This window comes from Papilio machaon, chromosome 3, assembly GCF_912999745.1.
Source record: "Papilio machaon chromosome 3, ilPapMach1.1, whole genome shotgun sequence".
Taxonomy (NCBI): Eukaryota; Metazoa; Arthropoda; class Insecta; order Lepidoptera; family Papilionidae; genus Papilio; species Papilio machaon.
The window spans coordinates 8,967,556-8,995,232 of record NC_059988.1 but is presented as its reverse complement, the minus strand read 5'-3'; the positions used below and the strand labels follow the sequence as shown (position 1 = coordinate 8,995,232).

Genomic DNA, 27,677 nt, shown 5'->3' with positions numbered 1-27,677 from the left:
TCTCTTTTACCCGACTGACAAAGGTAATGTTTTTTCGTTTGTATTAAATTTTATTTTTATGTATATGGGTTTGTATGTAAATGTAAATTCCGTTGTGACAGCCTAGAGCTTTAACTACTGAACCGATTTTGTGGAGTAAGGTGTCATTCCATTCGTCGTCTTCCCTGACTGATAAAATACTAAAATAAGAAAGTGTTACCTGTAGGTATGGTGTTACCTGGTGTATGTATACAACGCAAATCAAGGCTGACATTTCGTTGGTAATATCAATTCAAAAAGATATTTTAAATAATCTGTAATATATATGTAGATTATGTATACATGCATACATACATATATGTACATATATATATATCAAATATCATGTCGCCATCTCTTCAACGTTCGATGTTTCGTCAAGGTCGTCTGGCTATTCATGTGCGAGCGGGCCGGTCAACTTGTAACATTTTTTTTTGCCCGTCTGTACTTAATTTAAATATTATCGTTATTCAAAAGTAATGAAGTTAGTCCATACACCTACGTACTACCCATGAATACTAGATTATGTCATATGACAGTAATTAAAGTAAATCTATTCGTCGTTCGAACGTTGGCAATTTATTATACTTGTTTTTTTTTTATTGTCAATTAGTATTTAATTTCAAAAACTAAGTCAAAGTTATGATATAACTTAACTTTACTTTAAAACTAACATTCCGGGAAGTACCTATACTAAATAAGTAACACCTGGTATTTTTAACTTATGAAACTTTTAGGCTACACTATAGGTTAGATATCTATGTACACCTTTTTTTACTAATATTTTGAATACGAATGTTTGGATGGATGGATGGATGTTAGTTAGAAGGTATCTCCAGAACGGCTTGTTGAGTTGATCTAGATGAAATTTAGCATAGAACATAGTACGGAAGAACACATAGGCTATTTATTTTTTGAATTCCGAACAGACGGAGTTGCGGGCGACAGCTAGCAACCAATAATCATTCAAATATACGCAGAGAAAGGAATTAACTTTTCGTAAGTCGACCAATAAGTAAACTTCATAGTAAAAAGTCCGATAAATACTGTATTCATGGTCTTCCACAACTCCTTATTTCTCGGATTTTATTTGAATCAATCATAAAGTGATTGGACATAACCTCTATTACCTGATCCTTCTTAGTATTTACAATGACGTCATTTTAAAGTAAATTAAGTTCGGTAAATATTGTTTAAGTCGTTATGACGTTTAGTTAACAATATTTCCTCGTATGAATTGTATGGATATCTTTAATTGAATGACTATTGAAATACGTTTATTTAGTCTCGAGTATTCGTTTGTTTTCACGACAATTTACATTGTTTACCTTAATCTTTTTTTTTAAAGTATAGACTACAACCACGGGACACTTGATACTATATATAGCAAACTGTGGCGTAAAAATAAAATCTATGTAATAATAATCTACGGGTTCTAACGTTATACATCCAAAGAACTCTTAATATACAGATCTTATCACATATCAGATTATCTATATTTACTTTAAGATTTTATACTAAGTACGTAGTACTTGTAACCTCATCATCATCATGAAAAGGTAAAGCTGTTTTTTGTACCAGTGTCATTTTATATATTACTAGCTTTTACCCGCGACTCCGTCCGCGCGGAATAAAAAATAGAAAACGGGGTAAAAATTATCCTATGTCCGTTTCCTGGTTCTAAACTACCTGCTCGCCAATTTTCAGTCAAATCGATTGAGCCGTTCTTGAGTTATAAATAGACTAACTAACACGACTTTCTTTTATATATACAGATTTATTCCTTAAAACATATCTTCTTACAGACTTTCAATGTTTGTCAAAACAACAAAGGTCACATTGTAGAAACATTGATAAAAATAAAAAATAATGTTTATAAAACAAAGAAATCCAACGCATCCAATCAATGAAAACGATCGAATTTAAATTCCGTGACTCGTTTAAGAATCTCGGTGCGTTCGAGTAAGATCGAGCTAAAACATTCTACGTCTAAAATTGGATAGCGTGGGGTCCGAGCGAGGGGTCCGCGCAGCTCACGGACCCGCCTCGCAACTTATTCTGAGGTCCAAAAATAGCCAACGAGTCCGGAGCTAACGGTGCGCGAGCTTAACCACGTACACATTTCTCCTTTTATGTACAATGTAATTTGCACTCTAATCCTTTCTAATAAAACAGAGTTTGCAGTGTTGATAAAATGACGTCGGCAAAAACTCGACTGGACGGCAATTTGCAAAGTTGAAAAGCAATTCTTCAATAAACATTACTCAGTGTAATAGTTGTTAGACATTATTGCTTGTAAGCTTTCTCAGTTCTATTTCTGGATGTTTTCAATCAATAAATGAAGCTAGAAGTATGTCCCTGTATCTTCCTATTATGATGAAGTGTTTTGAAACAAGTTATGAAAGTAAAAGACTGTACCATAGGAGATATCAAACAACTTTGTTCTCCGAATCATCCATAGTAATTGGCAACATTATACTAAAACTTGTGGGAATGCCAAGAGCATTTTCTTTGAATTTTTAATTTGGAAAGAAAAATGCATTACGATTTTAATTTCCTAGGAAATTTCTTGCATTTAGATATTTTTCTTTCTTCCTTTGTATTGTACTGTGTTTTTATTTTTTCCAGATAGTTATATCTTACTAGCTTTTACCCGCGCGGTATTAAATATATAAAACAGGGTAAAAATTATCCTATGTCCGTTTCCTGGTTCTAAGCTACCTGCACACCAATTTTCAGTCAAATCGATTCAGCCGTTCTTGAGTTATAAATAGTAAATATAAATTTAAGTGACGGATGTGACCAATAAGCAAAACTTTCCATCATATTTAATAACTAACACAAATTGAGGTAAATGCATACATTATAAACCCACAGTTAATCTTTCGCAAATACGTTCCTCTGATTTCGTAAGTCAACGAAGTTTCGAGTAATAACGACGATGAGACGAATCGCGAAGATAATATTGACAATAAAATAATTTCCATAACCATGTGTCAATTGTCTTTAAGTAATTGTAAAACTTGAGTAAATAACAACCTGTCAAATGTGTTAGTGTCAGCTTCCACTGCTATTACACTCTTAAAAAGATATATTTTTGTCTCAGGTTTTTCAATAAGAATGAACAGGACAATAATATGTTTTTGTACTATAGTTTCATCTGTAGAAACTCACGGTTGGAATCATGTGATTATTATATTGTCACGGATAATTTACTTGTGCTCAAGATGTGTTATAATCTAATATATAAAATTCTCGTGTCACAGTTTTCGTTCCCGTACTCCTCCGAAACGGCTTGACCGATTCTCATGAAATTTTGTGAGCATATTTAGGTCTGAGAATCGGCCAACATCTATTTTTTATTTTTTTTTTAACTGCGCGCGGACGGTGTCGCGGGCGACAGCTAGTTAAATATAATATCGTGACAATTGAAGTAAATTAATACAAATTTTAAATTACAGCATTTGTTATTAATTAGAAAGAATTCGGTCACTTTAAATTTTAAGACTAAATCTATGTAGCAATGTTAAAATTAAGAATTCGGCAATTTTTGTGCAAGTATTAGTATTACAGGATAACAAACTCACATGTTGCTAGATTTAATATTGTTTGATCTTTGTAAATACCTAACATTGTTCTAGAATATTTATAAACTATATTTTTTTCTAGTAAATAATAAATTAAACATAACGTTCAAAGAAAAAGAAAAAAACCTTTATTATGTTATTGGCAATTACTTACGTAAGCGTTACGAAACATGTTGCCATTGTAGTGTAGAGAATTCTTTTAATTCTGATCATGGTATTAAAGGATTCGTATTCAGGTTAAGTTCCCTTGTATTACATAACCGAAGTAACTTATTATGTAATATCAACCTTCGTCTATGTTGAACATAAACAATACATTTATGGTCCCCGGATATACTAATATAGGTATACCCCTCCTGCGTATAAGGACTGAAATCGTCTGTTCCTTAGTTGGACAATACGCACATTTTTGATTTTCAATTAGTCTGTGATTACATATAATGCGACAATTCAATAATACGGAAATGATAGCCAAGATATCTGAAAATATTTATACTTTATAATATATCACTTGAGAAGGTATACGAAAGAGTCATTTAATTTTGCATAATCATAATTGATGTTGGATCAATATTGATAATTCGTTAAAAGTACTAAAGTGGTCCTTAACAATATAAGAGCACTTTATTTGTTAACTTGTGTAGAAAATATAATAATTTTCCTTAAAACTTATGCTAATAGTCTTTTATCCAATTTGTATTTCTTCAAATATCAAAATAGTCGATTAAATGTAGCATAAGGAAGAATATTCCCTACTTGAAATCATTCTCAGAACTTCTTGTAATTCATTGGTTAACTTTGAGCTTTACTTATCATTAATTTTTGAGATCAAAATCCCCGTTTTTAAACATATTGTTATCTCTGTTTTGTCAAAGATAATGAGTGGGATGACGATATGTTTTATATAGCGATTTTGGTATCTGGTTTGTTACAAAATATATTTATCAAAATGATGCATTAACCACAAAACATCTAATGTCATTCATTTACCAACTAATGAAAATGAAAGGTTCTAACCTTGTATCGGCAATCGTCGCGTTGTATGAACATCACGGATTTGCGCTACTTTGCAAAATGTCGATTGAGGCAAGAATAACAAGGAGGCATTTAGATAAAACGTACATTAATACATTTTATCTAGTCTTTTATATTTTATCATGATGTCTCCTTTTAAAGATCTAATGATAGCTATGACTATGGCTTCTGTCATAGCTGGGAAACGAAGATCAATTTTTTTTTATATTGAATAAGCTAGCATTCTCCACGCTCCCACCTGATGAAGTGATGATGTGGTCTAAAGATGGTACACGCTAGCTTTGTAAATGCCTATTTACTCTACTCTTGAAGGCCCCCACATCGTACTTGGACGGAAAAACTGACGCCGGCAACTCCCAATACTTCCCTATCAAGTGAGATTTCCAGCCCACAAGAACTTTAGTAATTCTAGATTTTATAATGTCCACAATCAGTAAATAATGCAAAATATATTACTTATACTGCTGGCGCAGCGACCCAAATTGGGTCTTGGCCTTGGACACAAGAGATCATCAAAGTCACTTGTCCTTCTCCTGCCAGTCCATTGCTTGTAGGTCCCGCAACTCTACTGTGTATGGTAAATATATTAGAATGGACTAAAAGATGTCGGGAAGTAGGACAGAATTTAAATATGGCAACACGGAACGAGACTATCGCGAATAAACGAAAATATAATAACTGTAATGACTAATGACATAATGGTAGTTAATTGCAACGACATAGATTATAATCAAGAGTACGTGACTTACGATAGTGCACCTGTTAATGATGCAACCAATTACTACAACTAATATTATCTGCTACGTATAACATCTATTAGTTAATTGTTTAATCATTTTACTTGTGAGATATGCTTGTAGTTGTAATAGACGAGAGATTCACGTTATATTTGTTCTTCAACTTGACACCATTGTACACCAACGACGGATCTTCCGTGAACCCCAGGCGTTTCAGCTGGACCTCTTTAGGAAACACTGGTGCAGACAAAGCTTACATATCTATACGCGACAATAAAATCATTAACTCTGTACTTCTATTGTTAAAACATCTGTAAGCAATGTCATTAATTTTCTTCGCAAAATAAAGATCATTTTGAGCTTTAATTCAGCAGCTCACGGTGCAATGCTTCTGAGGGTTCCTTGATTGTTTACCTTTGTCATTTTAGTTACAGCAACTTCGTATCCTAAAAAATAATTTTACTGTAATTTATTTCCTACTCAAAGTGTAATTTATTACTGCAAAAGTAATAGTAATACTTATACTAGCTGTCACCCGTGAGTCCGTCCGCGTGGAATTGAAAAAATCGTAATAAGTAGCCTATGTGTTCTTCCAGACTATGTTTTACATCAGTGCCAAATTTCTTCAAGATCCGTTCAGCCATTCTGAAGGTACCTTCAAACAAACAACCATCCATCTAAACATTCGCATTTATATAAGTAAGATTAAGTAGTTACAAATCGATATCCTTCCAATTAAAAAAGATAAAACATTTCACCTGTTTTCATTCACCATGTAAACATTCGAGTGGTCGTTACAAAGGTTAATTAAGTATAATAGTATTTATTCTTAATTCTCATTCTGTAACAACTCTAATAACAATGATATCTTTATCATTAAAGTAGCTTTTATTCTATTAGTAATAAAGCATATATTGCCTTGTGAATTTAACCTCAGATAAGATGTGCCCCACATGCGCACCTGTTGCAACAGAATATCGTATCAGTTGAGTAAAGTTTACGGTTCCGTTTATTTTTACTGTTATGCCAAGTGCTTTTGCCTATGCTTCTTTTAAAATATGGAAAATACGAGAATCGTATTACGATAAGATGTCAGTTTACTAGGTTACTTTTAATGAATGAATACGATATTTTCGTAACCCTGATAATTAAATATCGAAGCTACAATAATTCGTTTAGAAAAAAAAATACAATTTTTTTTTATAAGTAATTTTATGACCAACAACTTTGTCTAAGGCAAGTTTTTGTTCACACTTACCATTTCGCTGAAAAATGAAAAAAAAAACAATTTAAGGAGCTTTAAATATTTTTTTCCAGATGCAAGATCTTTGGGGACTTTTCAGGTTTCTATTTAGGCTTCACCCGTTAATTTCACTTAATTTGCTCGATTACAGTTGCTTAGGTTTTGTTTTTGTTTTTCTAGTTTGCGCTAGTATTTGGTTAATAAAGACAATTTTGTAGTTTTTTCGTAAAATTTTAATCACTTTGTATAACTTCTAAGCTTTATATTTTTTGTTCCAGGTAATTATTTGCATACTTCTAAGATAATCCACGTAATATGCAGTAAGTAATCTTAATATAATGTTTATGAGGAATGTTGCAAACAAACAATACCATTTTTTTTTTGGACTTTTAGAATTCGCATATTCGAGTTGTAATTAATTATAATAAAATATTGATTAAAATCTTAATTGCAAATAACATCGTAGTTTTAATAAGGATACGTGTTTAATGAAGCTCGCTTTAAAAATAACCGTAAGCGTATCATGTCTCGATTTCACTAGCAAAACACATCATTAACTTAGACCCAACTGTATATAAGATTTGTCACAAATCGCAACATACATTACAGGTTATATTAGTGACAACAAAACGATAACTGATGTACAGCGAGCGATGTACATTGCGGTATATGATTATATGTTATGTTTTTGTCAATTGGTACTGGTTGGCGCCACTTTCACGAGCTCTTACAAACGTCGTCTGATTGTAATTATGTCTGTGTTCTGAATTTTGATGTTGGTTTCATTTTGCATTTGTAATATGAAGGACATGTATTTTTTGCGCAGTATTCATGGACTTGTTTATTATTTTACCAATCTTGATACACGACGAGGCGCCCCCTACAGACAACTATCAACAAAGGGATTACATCACAATTTTTCCTTATTGATTTTTCTCGGATCTTTTAGTTTTGTTGAGTTTTTAATAAATCCTTTGAAATTTAAATAATCTTTTAAATTAATAGTGTCATACACTTTGTTACGCAAAAATATTTGGAATATCACAAGTATAATACCTGATCACATATTAAATTATTAACAATGAGCATATAAATAAGCTTAAAAATCCGCGAATTTAGAGATAGAACTTTTTCCTTTTGTTGTTAAAATTTAAAATATTGATAACACGTCTTTCTGGATGACAAAGAAATTAGCATTTGTACAAATATGTTTCTTGAAGCATTAATACAAAGTCTCTTGGCCTAGATTTTATAAGAAAATACATACTTATTCAGTTTAATTGGTTAACAATAATAGCTACGGCTTCGTATATTGTAAATTAAATGAACCTTGACTGATATAGTCCGTTTAATCTAAGGCCTATTTTCCTACAAAGTTACTTCGAGATTGTTCTCAAGATTATTTAAATTGACAACTCGATATGTTGCTCAAAAAAACCTTTGTCACCTCATATTTTGGTCTTTGCTATAATAGATCTTTAGATCAAAGGAAATTTTAGCGACATTTTTTAAACAATTACTAAAACGTTTTATATCAAATTTCAACGCTTCAATCATCTTACAACTAGTTACTATGTTCATTCGTACATCAACTTTTTGGACATACAAATTCACGGACCGGTTTAGTGGGTTTTTTGTTAGTTTTAATAACATCAAGTTTTAATAAAAATCGTTATTATTCTAATTTCTTTCTTTTAAAACTTTTTTATATTGCCTCTACATTGTAGGTATTAAAAACAAAAACAGCCGTCTAATTTTCAAGAAGTTTTTGGAGCACACACATTTAAATATGAAACGCAATGCAAATAATTATTAATAGTTAATATTTTCTACTAGGTTATAAATTTAAAATAGTAGAGCAATTAGATTTATTATGCAAGTTATTGCAGAGCGTAGCTATTAATTCTGGATACACAAAACTTGTTTGTACAGACTACAGACGTCTGTGTTTGAATGCCTCAGTATGTATGATTACGTACAAAAGTATTTGCTTTTTTATGTGATTTTAAACAGGATTCTGAAGTTTACCTCTTTTATTGAATATTGTTCACTAGCTTTTACCCGCGACTCCGTCCGCGCGGAATAAAGAATAGAAAACGGGGTAAAAATTATCCTATGTCCGTTTCCTGGTTCTAAGCTACCTGCCCTCCAATTTTCAGTGAAATCGATTCAGCCGTTCTTGAGTTATAAATAGTGTAACTAACACGACTTTCATTTATATATATAGATAAGATACGACTAATATGAAATTGTTAAGTAGCCGAAGTTCATTGCTAGGTTGAATTATTTTGTCTCCTGGCTCTTAGATGAGCCTGAAATATGACACAATTAAAGTTAATGTGGAGAGTAAAAAAATATTAAAATGACGTTTAGCTTTTTCGCAAAATTCTCTCTTTAAGCCTAAAATTCTCCGAAATAATGTAGTGTGTATATTTATTATATTATAATCTACTTTTTAAAGTTCTTCGAATTAGCACAATAAGTGTGATAGTGAAACTAACTCTCAATTCATAAACTTTCGCTGGATATTTTTTACTTACAGTGACCTCAATGGTCTTGTGTTATGATACAGAGTAATTTGGCACCGTTTATTCTTCACGCTTACTGATAGACATATTTATGTCGATATGTTTGTCAGAGTAGTGAACAAACATACTTATGCAAATTTTTGATGTTTAAAATTTTTTAACAGTGGTAGAATTCAGCTTCAACACATCTATGGGCGACTGTTGCTTTGCTTTTTCGGCGAATTCAGTTGGCCGCTTACTTGTTTGTCACCTTGCAAAAATTGCTCTACTCGATCCACCCGACGAATATAGTTACATCTCTTATGAGATTGCTTAATAGATCGGACGAGTCGCAATACACCTATGTAGGTATTCTGATTAGAACTTATTTTACTGTGGATTTTTAACGAGAATTTTTCATTGATTATTTCTCGTAACTTTTACGTTTCTACCGTAGTAATAGTTAAGGTAAAAACACAATTTGCAGTCTTTGTCCTACCCACAACTGAGGTATTTTATTGACATTGTTTTTATACGACAATTTTCCTTATTCAGGATTCATTGAACATATCATACGTCAACTAATGATTTATACCGGCATAAAATGATCGTAATCATGTCATTAGTTAAGGTAAAAATCTTGTCATGTTTTGTTGTCTGTAGACCAACAAGAATATGTAACAAATTGGAAATAAGTCAAACTAAATGATGATAGCTCAGTAGCGCCCTCCTGTCACTATCTGAAAAAAAAATGTTTTCTACATCTGTGTTAAATTTCATGACAATCCGTTGAGCCGTTCCGAAGATACCTTTTAAGATCCATTCATCTAGTTTCGCATTAATAATATTATTCAGATCCGTTCCGTTGCTCGAGACAAAGTCTGTGACATTAAAGTTTTTCTTCACATAATAATACGGCATTTTATTTTGAGTCCTGTTATATATGATAACAGTGATGTATGCAGTATTTGACCTCGAATATTCAACGCTGTTTCGAAGAAATCCAGATTTCTCTCGTGACACGCAGTACATTTTAATATTTAGAGTGAATCAGATGCTGTACGTTTATATTATTACTCTTTGTCCTTCATAAATTTTAACGGGAGATAATATTTTTACTCACATGGGTTAATGCAAAAGTTTTAAGATACTTAAAGCTTACAAAGGATCTCTTTGTTCTTACGTTAACTACTAATAATAGTAACTACAGTGCAACCTCGATATAACAAATCGGAGGGGAACAAGAAAATATTCGTAATATCAAATAATTCGTTGAACTGAGGTTTGTTATGTTGAGGTTAGATTGGTCTTAAATTCGTTATAAAGAGGTAAAAGACACACATTCCTCTGTATGTATTCCTGTATTAGGACTGTTAAAACTTATTTACCTAATATAATAAAGTATCAATATAGTCCTAACATTTTAGGTAGAAACTTGGCCATCCATTCACATTTGTTCTATGTATCTTATTTCCCGCTTTGGTCTATGATTTCATTTAATACCTTTGTATCTTACAAAATCTATTCAGAGACAATTCCAATAATCAGTGCTGATTTGGAATTTTGAATTAACAATGTAATTGAGCGACAAAAAAAACTAAGATGAAGGAAAAATCAATGTCCAAGAATCTGAAATCTGATACTGTAGTTAGTTTTTTTGTAATATATAAATATCCAATATTTAAACTAGTCTGACGTACATTTAAATTATCGAGAATAACGCAGAGAGTGGCGTGATCGCATTCCTTACCTGTCTGCCAAACTTAAGATGACAGTATTCTGATGGACTTGTCGAGATAAAGGTCTACTCTACAACTCGGCTGGTTAACGTCACGTAGTCATAACGACCATAAACCAGTTCGAGATGTTGACTCAGACACCACAAAAGGTGTGGATTGTATTGATTCTATAAGTTTAAGTAATATAAGGTTAATTCACTTTAAGCTTTGATTTAAAATTCATATACATTTTGCTACACATTTCTTTTACAGAGGAAGGTAGTAAACGGGTATTAAGGTCGTATTTCTGAAGTAGAATAGTTCTTGTCGACTTTGTTTAAAGTATTTTATCCTCAACTAGCTTTTTTCCGCGCGGAATAAAAAAAAAGCACACAAGATAAAAAAGTTCCTATGTCCGTCTCCTAGTTCTAAGCTACCTCCCAATCAATTTTCAGCTAAATCAGTTCGACCGATCTTGAGTTATAAATAGTGTAAATAACACGACTTTCTTTTATATATATAGACTAGCTGTCACCCGCGACTCCGTCCGCGCGCAGTTAAAAAAAACTAAATGGGGGGGGGGGGGTATGAAAAATAGATGTTGGCCGATTCTCAGACCTACTCAATATGCTCACAAAATTTCACGAGAATCGGTCAAGCCGTTTCGGAGAAGTTTAACCACAAACACCGCGACACGAGAATTTTATATATTAGATATCCCTGCTGAAAGAAAAATAATTTGATATTTTTTAACTACACAAACTAACAACATGTAAAAAACTTGTTTTCTCCTAAACTGTGCACGATTAAAAGGAAATAAAAACGTGTGAATTATACTAATTTGCTTGTAAGGCACGTATTGGACTATGCCCTCTAATTGATTCTTCTAAAGGATATACAAAAAGTCAGTATTTATACTATGACGTGTAAACATATTATTGTACCAGATATTCAACTCCTTACTCTTACTAATATTATAAATGCGAATGTTTAGATGGATGGATGTTTCTTTGAAGTTACGACTGAACAGATCTTGATGAAACTTGGTACAGATGTAGAACTTCTAGACTATAAAAAAACACGTTGGCTACTTATTAAGTTTTTTTTTTAAATTCTGTACGGACGGAAACGTGGGCGACAGCAGACGGAAAAAAAATAAAAAGGAAATCAAAGCGGCAGGGAGTCGTGCGGAAGAAATAAAGCGGTAAGACTTGGTTAACTACCGTAACGCAAAAATATAAAACAAGCTGTCGCTCGTGATTCTGTCCGCTAGGAATTAAAAAAATCTAATTACCTCAATTGTTTTTCCAGACTATGTTCTACATTAATATCAAATTTTAGCGAGATTCCTTTAGACATTCTGGAGATAACTTCTAACAAACATCCATCGAAACATTTCTATTTATAACATTAGTAAGATTATCTTTAATAAATTTTATACTTGCAAATAAAATTAAAGATTTTTGTAAAAACATTCTAGTATACCTATATAAAGCCAACAATTGCTGTAAACTACGCAAGCAAGCACTTTTCTTGATCCTAGAACTCTTACATATAGCAAAAGTTTAACTCGAGGTCATCTAGTACTAAGAACATTAATTCCTTTACCATTAGTATGATATATATATTCTGTTGGCACGCGTTATATCAGAGTTGCCTTCACTACAAGGTGGGTGTGTCCAAGCGTCATGGATTGTGCGCAGTTAATACTTTACACACCTTTATTAAACTTGTTATAACTAATTACTTAACAATATCAACTCTATATGAGCTCAGTTTAAAGTCCAATTTAGTTTATCTCGTCAACATTTAATGATTTTATATTTTGAATATTTTTTTTGCGTTAGTTATAAGGAATATTCATATTTTAATTTAAGTATTAGTGACGTAATGTCTTGTTTCTATTTGAATAAATTTTGTGAATTTATTATGTAAGAAACAAGATCAAATATGACCTTAGATCGACCTTCATTTCATGTATTCATACAGCAATAAAAAACTTATACATTTATATGTAATTTGGTATATTATCTTTAAACTATATTATTAAGAACTCACAAAAGACTCGAAGTAGTCTCGAATTTCGTAGGTAAAAATTACGAAAGTGGAGAAGTTATCTTTTAGCTTTGGCATCAAGAAATCTAAATAAAATTTTCACAAAATAAGGGAATAAAACTCCGTGCTTCAGAAAGTAAATTTCAAATAATAACATCAATACTATGTTTGTTTACTATTTTACAATTTTATTGAGATGATTCACTGTCTAACAATTCCCTTACATTGACCGAAGACGACGCTGTTGCACCTTTATTAGTAGTCAATGTATTTGCAATGCGATTATCTTATAATTACGTATTCCTAACGAATACTGCCCACGTGTCTTATAAATCACGTGCCACGCCTTCTCTTGTACCTATAAATTGCAGTACTGTACTGCAATAAATCAGTCTTCGAAAGTCTCTACATCTCAGACTATTTTTCGGACGATTAAATAAACCCCGGCTACCATCGATACCCATTCTGACTCGAAGTCATTCAAGCCCGAATATGCACCATTCTATCCCGATAACATGACAGCCCTAATCTTAAATGCCCAAGCAATCATGTGACTCGTCAGTCAACAATGACGGGACTGGTGTACTGCGGCTTATTTTTAGCACGACTGGTCTAACAGCTCATATATAGCTCGAGAGAAAACCACACGACCGGTTTGCAGATTAACTTTAATGTAATTCTAAGAAATCGTATGTCAGAGCGATGCACCGGATGCGCGTAATCGTCGCTTACTTTAAACACATTTTAATGTTACTGTCAAAGACTGTTATTGTTCGATTTCGGCTTTATTTTTGATACTAAACGTAATTATTAAGATCCTTTTGTGTTTGCGTACATCTACTATTGACGTACTTGACTTAATGTCCTAATTCCTCGTAGTTGTGGGGTACAGTGCGTCGTGAGCTCCGCTCTATCCTGTCTACTATAACGTCTTTATAAAATAATAATCAAATAATTGTTTATAATGAAATATCAAAATATGAATGAATAAAATTGTGAATTTTACTTCATCATTAAGTTATTATTAAAATAATAACGATGTTTTGTTGACTTACTTAAATACCTATCGCACCGAAAGCTATTGTTTAAAATCCTTCACAATTAAAACTTGTCATTAATATTTCGGAATTAAAGTTTCAAAAGTTTGACGTAGATTATCAGATAAATCTTTGTTTGTCTCCGCTGAGTCAATCTCGTATTGTGACACAATCTCACGAAATGTGCCGACATGTGAAGACAATGGGCTGTTAATTGAAACATAATTACACAGCTTGTTACTATTATTGTTTATTCTACATAACTTAATTTTTTTAAAGAATTAAAAAACAAGAAAAAAAAAACAAAAAATGGGACCCATCTTCAAGCACTTCCTTTCGATTAAAATTATTTTTATCAAAATCGAAGCACCAGGGGCGGAGCATCGCGGTAACACAGATAAAAAAACAGTCGAATTGATAACCTCCTTCTTTTTGAAGTCGGCTAGAAAATTAAGAAACACTTGATGAATATAACTGGCCTAAGGGCACTTCAAACATCATCTTTATTATATCACGTTCTAATGCACCCAAATTAGTTCAATTTTTTCCTCAACATGGCCTTTATAGGGATTTCTTTGTACATGTGTTTCGTCAGTGAAAACTGACGGTTAAATACATCGATGTTTTCTCGCGCTGGAAATATCTTACAATCTAGAATCAAGTGGAAATATTTTCTCAATGATAACCTTACAAAGTGTGCGCGGACGTAAGTTGTATGGAACCGGATTGTCAGTTGCGTCATTACAACTACAGTATTAATTTTTTTTTAATAAATACATTATTTTTTCTTTTACAAACAATTGACTGTCTATAACATTTTAATGCTTATTTTTTTAGTCTGTTAAACTGAATCATCAATCCGATGAGCAAAATAATAAAATAAATCCAAACAGATATTTTTCTTAGTTTCCTTTACTCTCTTTTTCCTAGCTTTTTAACGCTAGTAGAAGTTAGTTCAGCAGAGCAACACAAAAAATATGTATGACTTTTGTTGTATGTAACTAATATTACAAGCAATGCTTGTCCATTACGTAGAAAAATGTTACCTAAACATGTTATCAAATCGACTAACATACAATTGGTTTCTGAGACCAAAATGTTTGCATAAAACATATCATACCTGTCGTTATCTTTAACCAAACAGACATAAAAATATGTTTTAAACGGGGATTTTAGCCTCAGAAACCTATGATAAGTCTTACTTCGCTAGTAGAAAACACATTCAAGCCAGTGTCAGTTAGAAAACATCTTAATTACATTTGCAACTAATCGTAGGTCACGGCCAAGCGCGTGGAGCGTGCATGATTTATTTCCGTAATAAATATTACTTTGAAATATTAGCTGTCGCCGGCGACTCTGTTCGTGTGGCAGAACTTTATAACTAGCCTATGTGTTCTTCCAGACTATGTTCTACAATACTGCCATCCATGTAAACATTCCCATTTATAATATTATTAAGATTTACGTCCTATTTTCAAACCGCACATTTACCATTTGATCAAACAAAAATAACCAAAAAAATTAATCGTCTACCGACAGACAGACAGTAATAATACACAACGCCTTTTCCTTACGGATATTTTGCAATCATAGACCTAGAAATCCGGTGTTTTTATTGTTTTTTTCCTTTAATTATAATAGTGAAAGCAAGGCAATGTCAATTTCCTACGGAATTATTCAAGACCATGAATTATTGAAAACTGAAAGAAAGATTTATGTTAATTTTAATTTTCAAATGATTAGTTTAAAGTATATTTTTAAAATAAATACTGTTAATATGTGAAATGTCAGATATGACCACCGCCCATATCGTTAATTTGTAACCGTTTTCAAAAAGTAGGAGGTCATTTTAATACCACTGAATATAATGACAGTGTAATCTACGCTGTACTATAACCATAATGACTATTATTATGTTTTTAACTGCTAGGGATCTAGAATAAGGTTATATTTAACGTTCGACGTGATACGTTTATGACTTGCTCGTGACATGTGACTTGCAATGACACAATTAATATTGTAAGTTAAGTGAAAATACGGACACGGAAAAACATCCAGACAGGATAAAATTTTATAATAAAAATTGCATGCTTCGTTAATAATTTTATATTTATTAACTTTTAATCATTCCAACTAATCTGTAGGCTATTGCTAGGTGGTTCACGACAATAGTCGACAATTCGAACCATAACCACATTGTCGGATATCCGTACATTTAATTATAAAGGTTAATTTAGACATAATCCGCAATCGTACGTACTACGCTCGGCAGTCACTTCAGAGATAGACACACGTATGGGAAATAAATAAGTTTGTTCCGCTCTGAAGCGACTGCCGAAAGTTCGTACGATTCCGACTAATAAATGAGCCCTCTGGCTATTGGCAATTAATTAACACTATTATGACATACTACCTTCGAATACACATACATTGACATACCTCCCATTCTACGTGACAAGTGTATTGTATAAAATATATTACGTATATTCTAATGAGAAAACTATGTCAGAAATATGTAACAAGCTGAGATTCTATGGTATCTACTTTCCTGTTTTGCAACAGTCCTGGGAATGCTATATACTATAATATTCATAATAAAATATCTTGCTAACAATAAAAAAAATCAGTGTGAAAAAGGCGAAATGCGTACAATATAAAAAAATGTAGCGTCAGAAAGCCCCATTAGTTTTAATTGGTTAATAATTAGCTGTGCAAGACTTTCTTTGGATGTCTAATGTTCAATACAGTAAATACGAAGAGCATACAAGATGACAAAAGACGACAACCACGCATTGTGACGAACATACATGGTAGTTGTTGCATTTATGTAGGTCGAACTGTGATGTTAGTGTGACCAAACTTAGTATATTTTAAGGATTTCTGATTGGTATGTTTTTTTATTTAACACAGTAATTTCTAAGGCGTGTGTAACAAAACATTAAAATTTGCGTTATTCAAATGACCGATGCTCAGAAATGATCTAAAGAATCGGTTAGGATGGTCAAGTTATACTAAATAATTTTATGTTACCAAGATTTAAGACGTAAGTATGTAACAAACTAATAAATAAATATTCTTCTTATGGGCCACTTTCTCTATTGGCCAAATAGAAACCTTTAATAAGTTATTAGGCATAATTTAATATTTGACTGTTTGTTACATTATTTAGTAATAAAATGTCCTACACTTTTCACGAACTTGGTCCCTTTAGTGTTAAACGGTTATCCATTGAGAAAATAATTTTCCACGCATTAAAGCAATTGTAAATAACGTTCTTTATATTGTAGTAGATATTTTAAAATTCAATTGTAACGAGGTGGTTTTGTATTGAATTGCGCAAGGTCGTGTAGTGTACGTTCAGATTATGTGAAACCTTAGTAACTCGCCTTGGACACCTGATCCACAGCCTAGATATAATTTACCTTTCGCATTATAAGGGACTGATTATCGTCAAATTGGACATCTAGTTACTCTAGAAATATTTTCGCTCTATGATAATCCATGTCTGTAGTCGAATCTTTTATAAAAATTATTTAATTTTGATAATAACTCCGAACCCTATAGACAAGACACTTCACGCTTGCAAATTAGACCAGCAAATAAACTAGACCTTCAGAAAATGTTACACTACTCACAGTTGGTTAAAATTGTATTTTTTGTACTTCATAAAAAAATTACGTCTGTCATAATTCATATTATAGCTGTGATGTTTGCTCCAGTTATAGATAATTTAACTTTATTCAATGGTCTATGAAACGTGCAGAACGATTGAACGCGTTAGCAAGGTCGAGCGGAACCGCGTGACAAGACAATGCTAGCTATCAGTCTGCTCATAAGGAAATCCCTTTAGGAAGTTTATTAGAACGACTTTCAGCTGTCTTGTGAGGAGCAATGTCTCGTTGCATTAGTATTTTTTTAGCTTTTACTTTTATCTTTATGTTTAAATAAATTATTATACTAGTTCTTAACGATGTATTGTCTGCGTACACTTTGATTATTTTCGCTCTTTGGACCAGATCGTAAGCTTTTTTTTAACTTCTCTTTTAGTTACCTTTATCATTAGATTAGTTGGTACTTCTTACTAATACTTATTAGATTTGGACGAAGATTGTGAACCATTCAAAATTTATATTATTTCGAAATTCACCTTCTAAATAAACTGAGTCATCGAAACTTTTGAGTTCATTCTTATCACATGCATCGTGGAGAACAGTTATTGCACACAATACAATTGAATGCAATACAATACAATACGGTGCAATACTAAATTCGCAGTTCGCACATCGCTTGACGCAACTACCAAACGCAATCGTTCTTTGTTTCGTCTAAACTTCGCAATTAAACAATATCGCATTGTTACATTGAGATGTTGCTAGCTTACTGAATTTTTGTAATGTATTCCAAAGTAAAAAGTTTTCTAAAACTATTTTCTCGATTCCTTATAATTTATTTATTTAGATACACCAACAGATAAATTATTACACATGCACAATAACTAATATAACAAAAGCAAATTAAAAACTTAATAATAATTTAACCAAATTATAGGTGTACACATCATACAAGTATAACAAAGCAACAAACGGGTACACCAAAACTTTATATAAACAAAATTAGTAAGATTTATGTGATGAAGCTAATTATGAAATAAAAAAAAATCTCGAAGATATTTAAATCTAGACAATTTGTTAGAGAAGATATCAATTTGAGACGCATCATTTATGGATTGTGCGATATTTGGACCATCATAATGAATTTCCATATTTCAAATATATTCAAAATTCAAAATTCGAAATTCGAAATTCGAAATTCAAAATTCGAAATTCGAAATTCAAAATTCGAAATTCAAAATTCAAAACTCAAAATGCATTTATTTGCCATAAAATAGGGTACAGTTATTAAGGTGTTATAGAGTCGTAATTAACATGCAAAAATTTTTATTTATTTTTAGGTACAAAAAACTAATTAATCAATGTCACTTAATTTATTATTAGTAAAGGTCAAAATTTATTTATATTTGTAGTGATGTATATTTATTAAAAAAAAAAGAACATTGTATTAACTAACTACATTTTATGTCGTAAATTGTATTCAAATGTAATTCATGTAATCGTCTGTTAATCTATTAATCCTTTGTTATGTTCAGGCAATTTTTTATTTTTAAACAATAAATAAATTCGCAAACTATCGGAGTATTTTGAGCATGGTATACATGCGGCATACCAATACAAAATTAATTCAACACGTGTCGTCTTCCGTAATAAGATTTATCTGATTTGTATTCAATAATCTTTTGTTAACTTATATAAAGAATTTCAATTGAAATAATCACAATATCATTTGCGTATTTAAAATTTTGTTTTGAAAATAGGTAGACCGAAGACATCGTTGATAGAGATTTAAATCACAAGCTAAGTTTATTTTCCTTTAAAAATAAACTTACAGTCAAATCCGGTTAAAATAATATTGTATGGACCGGCAATTCAGTTGTTGGCTTTATGATAGAACTAGCTGAAGCCCGCGACTCCGTCCGCGCGGAATTAAAAAAGTAATAAATAGCCTATGTGTTCTTCCAGACAATGTTCTACATATGTGCATATACATCAAGATCTGTTCAGCCGTGTCGGAGTTACCTTCAAACAAACATCCATCCATCCATCTAAACGTTTGCATTTAAAATATTAGTAAAATTAGTAAGATATTCTACTTGCTTGCGATAGACGCATTGAGCATTGTGTGTTTTTTATTAATTTGATATCGTATATTGTTAAAATGTAATCATTGACTTTACAAACTGAAAGAGCTTCGAACAATACGGCAGCGGGTTATCAAATAAGGCGAATCTTGAATATTTATATGCAACACGTAGGCTACATAAAAACTGGCAACATCATTTCCTGTGCAGATTATCAAATAAATGTTAGCATAAAAAACAATTTGAGTAACGCAATAAAAATAAAAATAACAAAGTAACGATTTTCTTGACCTGTAACGCACATAATCTATATATCTTTTTTATAATATGTCCAGTCAGATAGTAAATTGACTAAGTTAACAATCGTTCGGTGACATATACAAATATCTGCGAATGTAGAATAAAAACAATCACAATTTGTTACGTGCGTGAATGCGTTACATTCGTGAATGTCAGCAAAATAAGAAAATATAACGCAGTAATAAAACATTTGGTTTCTCACGTAAATTGTCAATAATAAAAATACATATGTGGACAAAAACATGTATAGAACATAATTACAGTATATTGTTAAATGTGTCAACTTTAAAACAAAGATAACGCTTAATTTGTAAATGTATTATTTTGAATTATGTTCAATTTGTACGACTTGTCTTCGTGTTTACTTCCATTGATTTTAATATTACCATTACAATAGTCAAATTAAGACAACGTTTGAGCTTGACTCATGTTCAATGACAACTGGATTATTCAGCTGTTCATCCATTTAAAAACCATACAAGACAATGATTCCTTCACATACTTTTGACGTCATATTTTTATTACCTTTAATCAACGGAGAAGGGGATGCACAGAAAGAGAATATTTCCCCTTCCTTTTCGTCCTCTCTTCCGCCAAATCCACTTCCCCTTCCTATCTTTTCCTAATAGAAAAAGGATGGGAAGGGAAAGAGGACTTAAATTATGCCTCCGGTACCACACTCATCAGACGAAACGCGGAATTGCTTCCACTTCACGCCTGTCTTCTGTGTGATCGTGGTATTGCACCGGTCGACCCGGCCAATTTTTGCACCCAACAAATATTGTTGTTGCGGGACCTATCAATGTTAAAGATAAGAATAAAGATAGATATATTGCAAATTTTATTTTGGAATACAGCTTGATATTTTTACTTTTAACTTTCTGCCTCGCACAGACTCATTGTGGAATGGTCTGTCGTCGGCGGTACCTATTTCCAAACCGCTACGACTTAGGATCCTTCAAGAAGCGAGCGTATTCTCAAAGGCCGACAACGCAGATGCAGATGTTCATGGGCGTTGATGATCACGTCAATGACTTACTGTGCCAGTATTGATCTTATTTTCGATTGTTAATATAGTTAAGGCATTTAAAACAACTGTCATAAACTGATCTAATTAAGTTGCCCAATTATTTTGTAACTCTTTTACTAAATTGGCGCTTTATTAATTTCCAGGAATCGCTAGTTGAGTGGGAGCGTGGTTTGACGGACTTGCGCGAAGGCGCGGCGCCGGCCCGTAAGTGGAGCGCGCGCAGTCCGGCGCACGCGCAAGACACCGCAACCGATGGCGCGGCGCCGCTCGCGCACAACAACACCGACGCCTGCAAAATGCTTATTGTAAGTATTTTTTAACTTAATATAACAATTTACAAATTATATCTTGTAACTTACAAGTACTTTGTTACTTTAAATTCCTTTTTTTCTGTTTTGGATGTTGGAAAACCACATGTATTAAATTAAACCAGTAAACAAACTGGTCACGTAATTGTCTACTTATGTTGCCATGCGCGGTACGAACGTTCTATACTATAGATAACTTAGATTATGTTTTTATTCAGATGACGAAAATTAGTGTGGATTTAAATTGAATAATACTCCCGACAATGTAAAAAATTAAATGTTTCTTTTTATTGTAAGACGATAGTCACTTCTGTACGACCAGTGTAGCGTCGGCTAATTGAGTTTTATGAGAGCAAGGGTTAATTGAAGTTAAATGGTATATGTACCTACGTATATGAACCCTGTTATTGCAAAAAATATTTTTAGCTAAAATTGTAAACTTATGGCGCCAATGATAATTTTCCTCTAACCGTGGGTTTCTATTGAAATACCCGTACAAAACAATGAGGATATGATTTGTTCGTTTTATCAATTGGTAACCACCTTCCTGTTGACATGCCTTCGGAGATGACGTCTTAAATCTCTTAACCAATAGAGCGAAATATAATTAATACTTGTATATTTAGTATAACAAAATGTCAACTAATAATAATTTGTGTATATTACATTCAGTAATAACTTTCCGTAGTACATCGTGGATGCTAAGAATCCAATATGGCGTCTGTCGCTGTGTGGCGGGAACGCAGCGCAGGTGGCGGCTAAGGCGGGCACTAAGCTGCTGCCGCCTAAGATCAAGATTGTGTGGAACCCCCCTACCACTCCCTACCAGCACACCGAGAAGTTGCGGCTTGTCGTCACCGCTGTTAACAGTGGTATGTGTTATGTTGATACAGGATGTTCGAAAATTCTGCCTATAGATAACGTAAGAGCAAAATTGATCTACCAAAAAAATTAGGTTTATTTAATTAACAAATTCAATATTAATGATTGATTAAAAAACAAAATATTAATTGTAAAATTATTAACTTATCTTTCGTCTATTTCATTAAATTTATAAATAAAAATGATAAAGATTTATCTATTAATGATGTCTTTTAACATTCCAGGAGCAATATGCAACGACGAATCCCAGTTCGTATGCGGCAGTACCAGTCTCTGTATTTCCTCTTACCTGGTGTGTGATGGGGTGCGGCACTGTCCAGGCGGGGAGGACGAGGACAGTTCCGCCTGTGCGCACAGACGAGACCCACCTTTCTTAGAGCTGCTGCGAAGATTTGCGGCTAGAAATCAGGAATTATTGGGTCTGGACCAGCCTGATGGGATGACTAAACCTTCAGTTATAAGTGAGTTTTGTTATCAACTGTTTCATTGCATATATTTTTTTATAGTTTTACGTTAAAAGCAGATAACTTATTCTACTGGGTTTGGACAAAATTTGCGCATTAGCTAGTCAAAGTATTTTTACAAAATTCTAGGGATAGTTCCATTGGTTCAAAAATTAAGACAAAGTTCAGTATAATTGAGAGCAGGCGATATAAAACTTGCAGTGAAGATCGGAGAGAGCGAGCAGAAGAGCAACGCGTTCCTGGAGTTCGCGGCGGCGCTGAAACCGTACGGACCTTGGAGCTATCTCGTCGTCGGAATGCTCATCTGCGCCACCATTCTCATGTTCTGTCTCGCTTGGGGTGAGTTGTTGGAATTGATATATTAATTAAAGAAGAGATTTAAATCCTAGCTTATTCTTTTTTCAAAAACCTTACTTCTCTTTCCTTTCCACTGGATTAAAGTCAACAAGAGATTGTCAATGTTTTCTTATCACGTTGGCAACACTGACGTTCCCTGATGTTTTACATTACGTATATCCAATATGTTTTCTGCCACTGATATAACCTTAAAGTCCATCTACGTATATAACTTTTAAAATGTATAAATGTTTATTTACCTCAGAGTGCTGCTGCAAGAGCTCCAAGCCGTCGGACACGCCGATCAACATTCCACCATCATGCATAGACATGCCGCCGACGGTGACGGTGACGTCATCCTCACAGCAGCTGTTCTTGTCCCAGGCGCCCCCCGCGGCACCCCCCACACCCCCAGAGTATGAGCCGCCCCCCTCCTACTCCTCCCTCTTTCCGCGTGCCTTCAAATCCTCCCCAACGCCCGTCCCCCACTGCTCCCACCAGGAACCCCCTGATTGAACTCATACATACACTCATATTTATAGTTAGTCGTTTTTCTAATATCGCACGTTGTGGCACTCATGAGATTCTTTTGCGGAAACAAATAAGAAACACCATGTATAAGTGGTCAAACTTTTCATTTCTTTGTTACATAACAGATTAAAAATATTGAAATTGACAATTTGGTATAAAAAGATTCTTTGTTACCAATCAAGAATCCGTCAACCATACAATAATACAAATACCAAGATGGTTACAAACATACAAAACGGTTATGTGTAATCAAGTCTTCAAGTTTTATTGACACACTCTCTTTCTATGATGACTGATTTTTTTCAAATTCTGGAAACTGTTTCGGATTCTGTTTTTATTGTTACCGAAAACAGAAATCGTTTTTAAAAGATTTACAAAATAAATAAGTAATTTACTTCTACATAAAGTAGTGTAAAATAGACTACTTCGATTACTAACGAAACTGAAAAACTAATTTGAGATTAGTTAAATTAAAGACGAAATTATCTATGAAACTTAAATTGACAATTTATCCATACAAAATACATGTATTATTAAACAAAGACTTCAAAAACAATTTGACACTTGTAGTGACTAGACTTACACAGGATGTTCTGATGTAATTATAGTTTGCTGTTTGACAGTGACTTTGACAAAATAAAACGGAGATACGAAATTAGTATTTTAAGAAAGTAATAATTAGATATACATTTTTTTCTACTAAATATGATGGATTCAGAAAATTAATATAGAGATACTAAAGCTTATATTATCTTTTATTTGGAATTTTACATTAATTTTCATTGCATTGCAAAGTGTTTTTAGCTATCTATACATTTTATTTCTTTACATTTAATCTATATATATATAAAAATGAATTGCTGTTCGTTAGTCTCACTAAAACTCGAGAACGGCTGAACGGATTTATCTTATCTTAGAAATATTCTTGGAGGTCTAGGGAAGGTTTAAAAGGTGAGAAAAATTTCATACCGCTATTAAGTTTTTTTTTTTCCTGCGCGCGGACGGAGTCGCGGGCGACAGCTAGTATACAATAAAATCCATAATTGAAATACTCTAATCTACTAGTGCCAAGATTTCAATACCCCGATAAGTCCCAACTCTTAAAAAGTGAACCACAATTAGAAACAGCTGCAAGCCAAAGCGTTATAACTTGAAAAAAATATTGTTATATTTAATAAACATTCTAATGGTTCACTTTAACCACAACGTGCGTGTACGGGGCCATAGATTATAAGTACAATATTAACAGATTAAAAATTATTTAGAATTAATTTCATCGAATATTTCCGGGACCAAGGTGTTATTGAATGATAATTTTACTTTATGTCTGAGAATTGTGCCTTAGTTATATAATAGGTAGTGATTATTTTATTAATAAAATTTCTATTTTAATAAATTAAATAAATTTCCGGAAATATCAATGTTACCATAACAGATAGCTTTTGAATAAATTGAAAAACGCTCGAACTAAAAAAAATTCAAAGACCTCAATTCTATGACAATCAAAATTTTATTTTTGATATATTACATAGATACATGTAGATTTTTTTACATGTAGTGAATTCGAAAAAAAAATCTATTTTAGTGGGCTCAAAAATTCAAGAGTTGTCATATTAAATCCAAAATATTTAACTATTTAGGAGGTAAACGGAATCTTATCTTATATCTATAAAAATCCCAATTAGATTTAGTTTCGAGTTATTTGCTTAGTCCATTCATCTACATTTTCCATGATAACTTAAATTGAGAAAGTTAAGAAAATAATTATGACTGTGTGACAAAAAAAAAATTGTAAAATGAATTGTATCTTTAAAACTAAGTAAATTGTTTCTCAGGCTCTAAAAATTCATTGTTCAATATAACATAAAAGGGTGTGATTTCAGAGTCACTTGTTGTAGAATTTTTAGATATTTTGATTAATACAATTTATTCCCTAAAGCTTCAAAAAAACTTTTCAAACGTTTAAAAGCGAAACTTAAATCACATCCTGTTATGAAAGATTTTACTAGTCTTCTTAGAATCTTAATGTTTTGTATTTTTAGGTATTGTTTTTCCTTAAGTAAATAAGTTCTTTAATATAAGTTATTGATAAGCATAGATCTGCAACATAAGTGTAAAATCATAAAAATTTATGTGAAAGTGATATCTATTATAAAAAAACATGAATATAAAGTATTTATTTATTTAAAAGCATTTGTGTTTTACTTCAAAGCCAAAACAAGGTTTTGCGCTCTTCTGTCCCAACAGCTAGTACCACTCATATTCATTAAGACAATAAACTACATTCCTAATATAATTATAATAGTCATGGTCATTACCACATTATTGCGCATGGTATCTGTGTAGATCGCTTTTAGTGAAATAAGTTGAAGTTCTTGTAAAGTCCCAATAGTGGAAATTACTGAAGTGCTTAGCACAGTGAGTAATTTTGAATTATACTTAAGCCAAAACTTTTAGGTTTATAAAACCATATGTGCCAACCCCAAGTTATATTTATAGAATGGAAGATTAAAACCTGATGTAGCAAAAAGTTATGTTAAAAATTATTTTCTGAAAAATAAAGATTGAAATAGTTTATGGTCTATAGTGGCAGAAAGACTGCATAACTTGCCATTAGAAAAAAAAAATTCCTTCCTGTCAAGTTGACATTGATTGGGTATGTCACTTTTTACAAATAAATACTGATCTTATAAAATGTCCAGCAAGTAAACATAAATAGTAATTTTATTTGTCCTTTGTAATGTTAAAATGGAAATAGAAATTAACGTAACGCCAGAGATAAATGAAAGAAAGGGAAATACTTCGATTTGTCGGGTATGTTTGAAAACGGGTGCAGCTAAGTTTAAGTCACTTTTTGATAAATTAAAAAATTTGCCTCTTTTCGATCATATAATAATTCTAACAAACATTGAAATAAAACTAAGCGATGGTTTACCAGATAAAATTTGTTCAACGTGTTACAAAGAATTAGAGACGGCTGTTAATTTCAAAGAAAAATGTGAAAATGCGAATTGTATTTTTAAAAAAGATATACAAAATATATTGAAGGGTGAGGAAATATATCCAGAAATTCTAGTTAAGAATGAACCAGATGAAATCGGCCAAGAATCTGATGACGCGAAGTATCCAGAAGATGATTTGTTTAAAAGTGAAGCATTGGACATATCAGACAAAAATAAATCCACAGATAGTACAGTCCAGTGCCATGACTGTGGCTCTTTCTTTAAAAGTAAATGCAAATTGAGAGTGCACTGGAAAAAAACCCATATGCTAAATTCTTTAATATGCTCTGCATGCAAAAGAACATTTAAGTCCTATAAAGCGTACCACAGTCATATGAAAATAAAGAGGTCAAGTTGCACTTCTTTACAGAGTAGCATGATTGATATTGCCGGTATTGGTAAAGATAGGTTATTCCATTGCAAAGAGTGTACTTATAAAACCAAAAGAATTAAAGATATACAAAACCATATTGTTATTCACAACGGAGACAGACCATATAAATGTGACATTTGTTTAAAAACTTTCACACAACTGAGCACTGTACAGAATCACAAGGAAATGGTACACAAGAAATATAAAGTTGAGATCACATGTCAAATTTGTGGAAAGCGTGTTAGAGGTAGATCTCAAGTGTATCGGCACATAGTAAGTCATGATAAAATACAGTGTCCAATCTGCAAAAAAACAATGAGTAGGTTAAGTCAAAAACAACATATGCAACGTCACAGCGGATCAAAGAGTTATACTTGCGAAGTATGTGCTTTAGCGTTCTACACCGCTGCAGAATTGTGCAACCATAGACGTAACCATAATAAAGATAAGCCAGCTCTTAAATGTCCCTTATGTGAATATAGGTCGAATAGATCTGACTCAATGAAGAGACATAAAATTAGACATACAGATGTAAATATACCATGTACTATTTGTGGTATGTTTTTCTTAACAAAGCAAAAGCTTGTTTTACATGAAAGAATACATTATGAAGAGAAGAAACATTTTTGTCCGTATTGTAATCATTCATTTCATAGTGAACGTTCGGTTAGAAAACATGTTAATTTGAAACATAAACATCTTGTTATTTTGAATAAAAAGCAAACACAAGTTCTAGTCAAAGATGAAGTTCCCGCACTGGATCCTAATAGTCCTAACATTATTGAGGTTGAAACATCACCAATGGAAGATTTGTTATAG

The 27,677-nt window shown here is 32.4% G+C and overlaps 2 protein-coding genes across 3 annotated transcripts in view; both read left to right on the top strand.

Moving 5' to 3' along the window:
• LOC106711433 overlaps positions 1–23,753 on the top strand; it is a 45,737-nt gene extending 21,984 nt beyond the window's left edge. Inside the window, exons 3-7 of one of the 2 annotated variants that reach the window (XM_014503745.2) lie at positions 21,106–21,267; positions 21,959–22,142; positions 22,377–22,613; positions 22,818–22,955; positions 23,218–23,753. In XM_014503745.2, the coding sequence (XP_014359231.2) occupies positions 21,106–21,267; positions 21,959–22,142; positions 22,377–22,613; positions 22,818–22,955; positions 23,218–23,468 (972 nt within the window). In that variant the 3' untranslated portion in view covers positions 23,469–23,753. Of the gene's footprint in view, positions 1–21,105; positions 21,268–21,958; positions 22,143–22,376; positions 22,614–22,799; positions 22,956–23,217 lie in introns of both variants that reach the window. The other variant, XM_014503744.2, reaches the window with a different exon arrangement.
• Positions 23,754–26,185: 2,432 nt separating this feature from the next.
• On the top strand, positions 26,186–27,677 carry LOC106711468 (zinc finger protein 431). Its single transcript, XM_014503785.2, has one exon. The coding sequence runs from the start codon at positions 26,232–26,234 to the stop codon at positions 27,675–27,677; it is 1,446 nt and encodes a 481-aa protein (XP_014359271.2). The 5' UTR covers positions 26,186–26,231.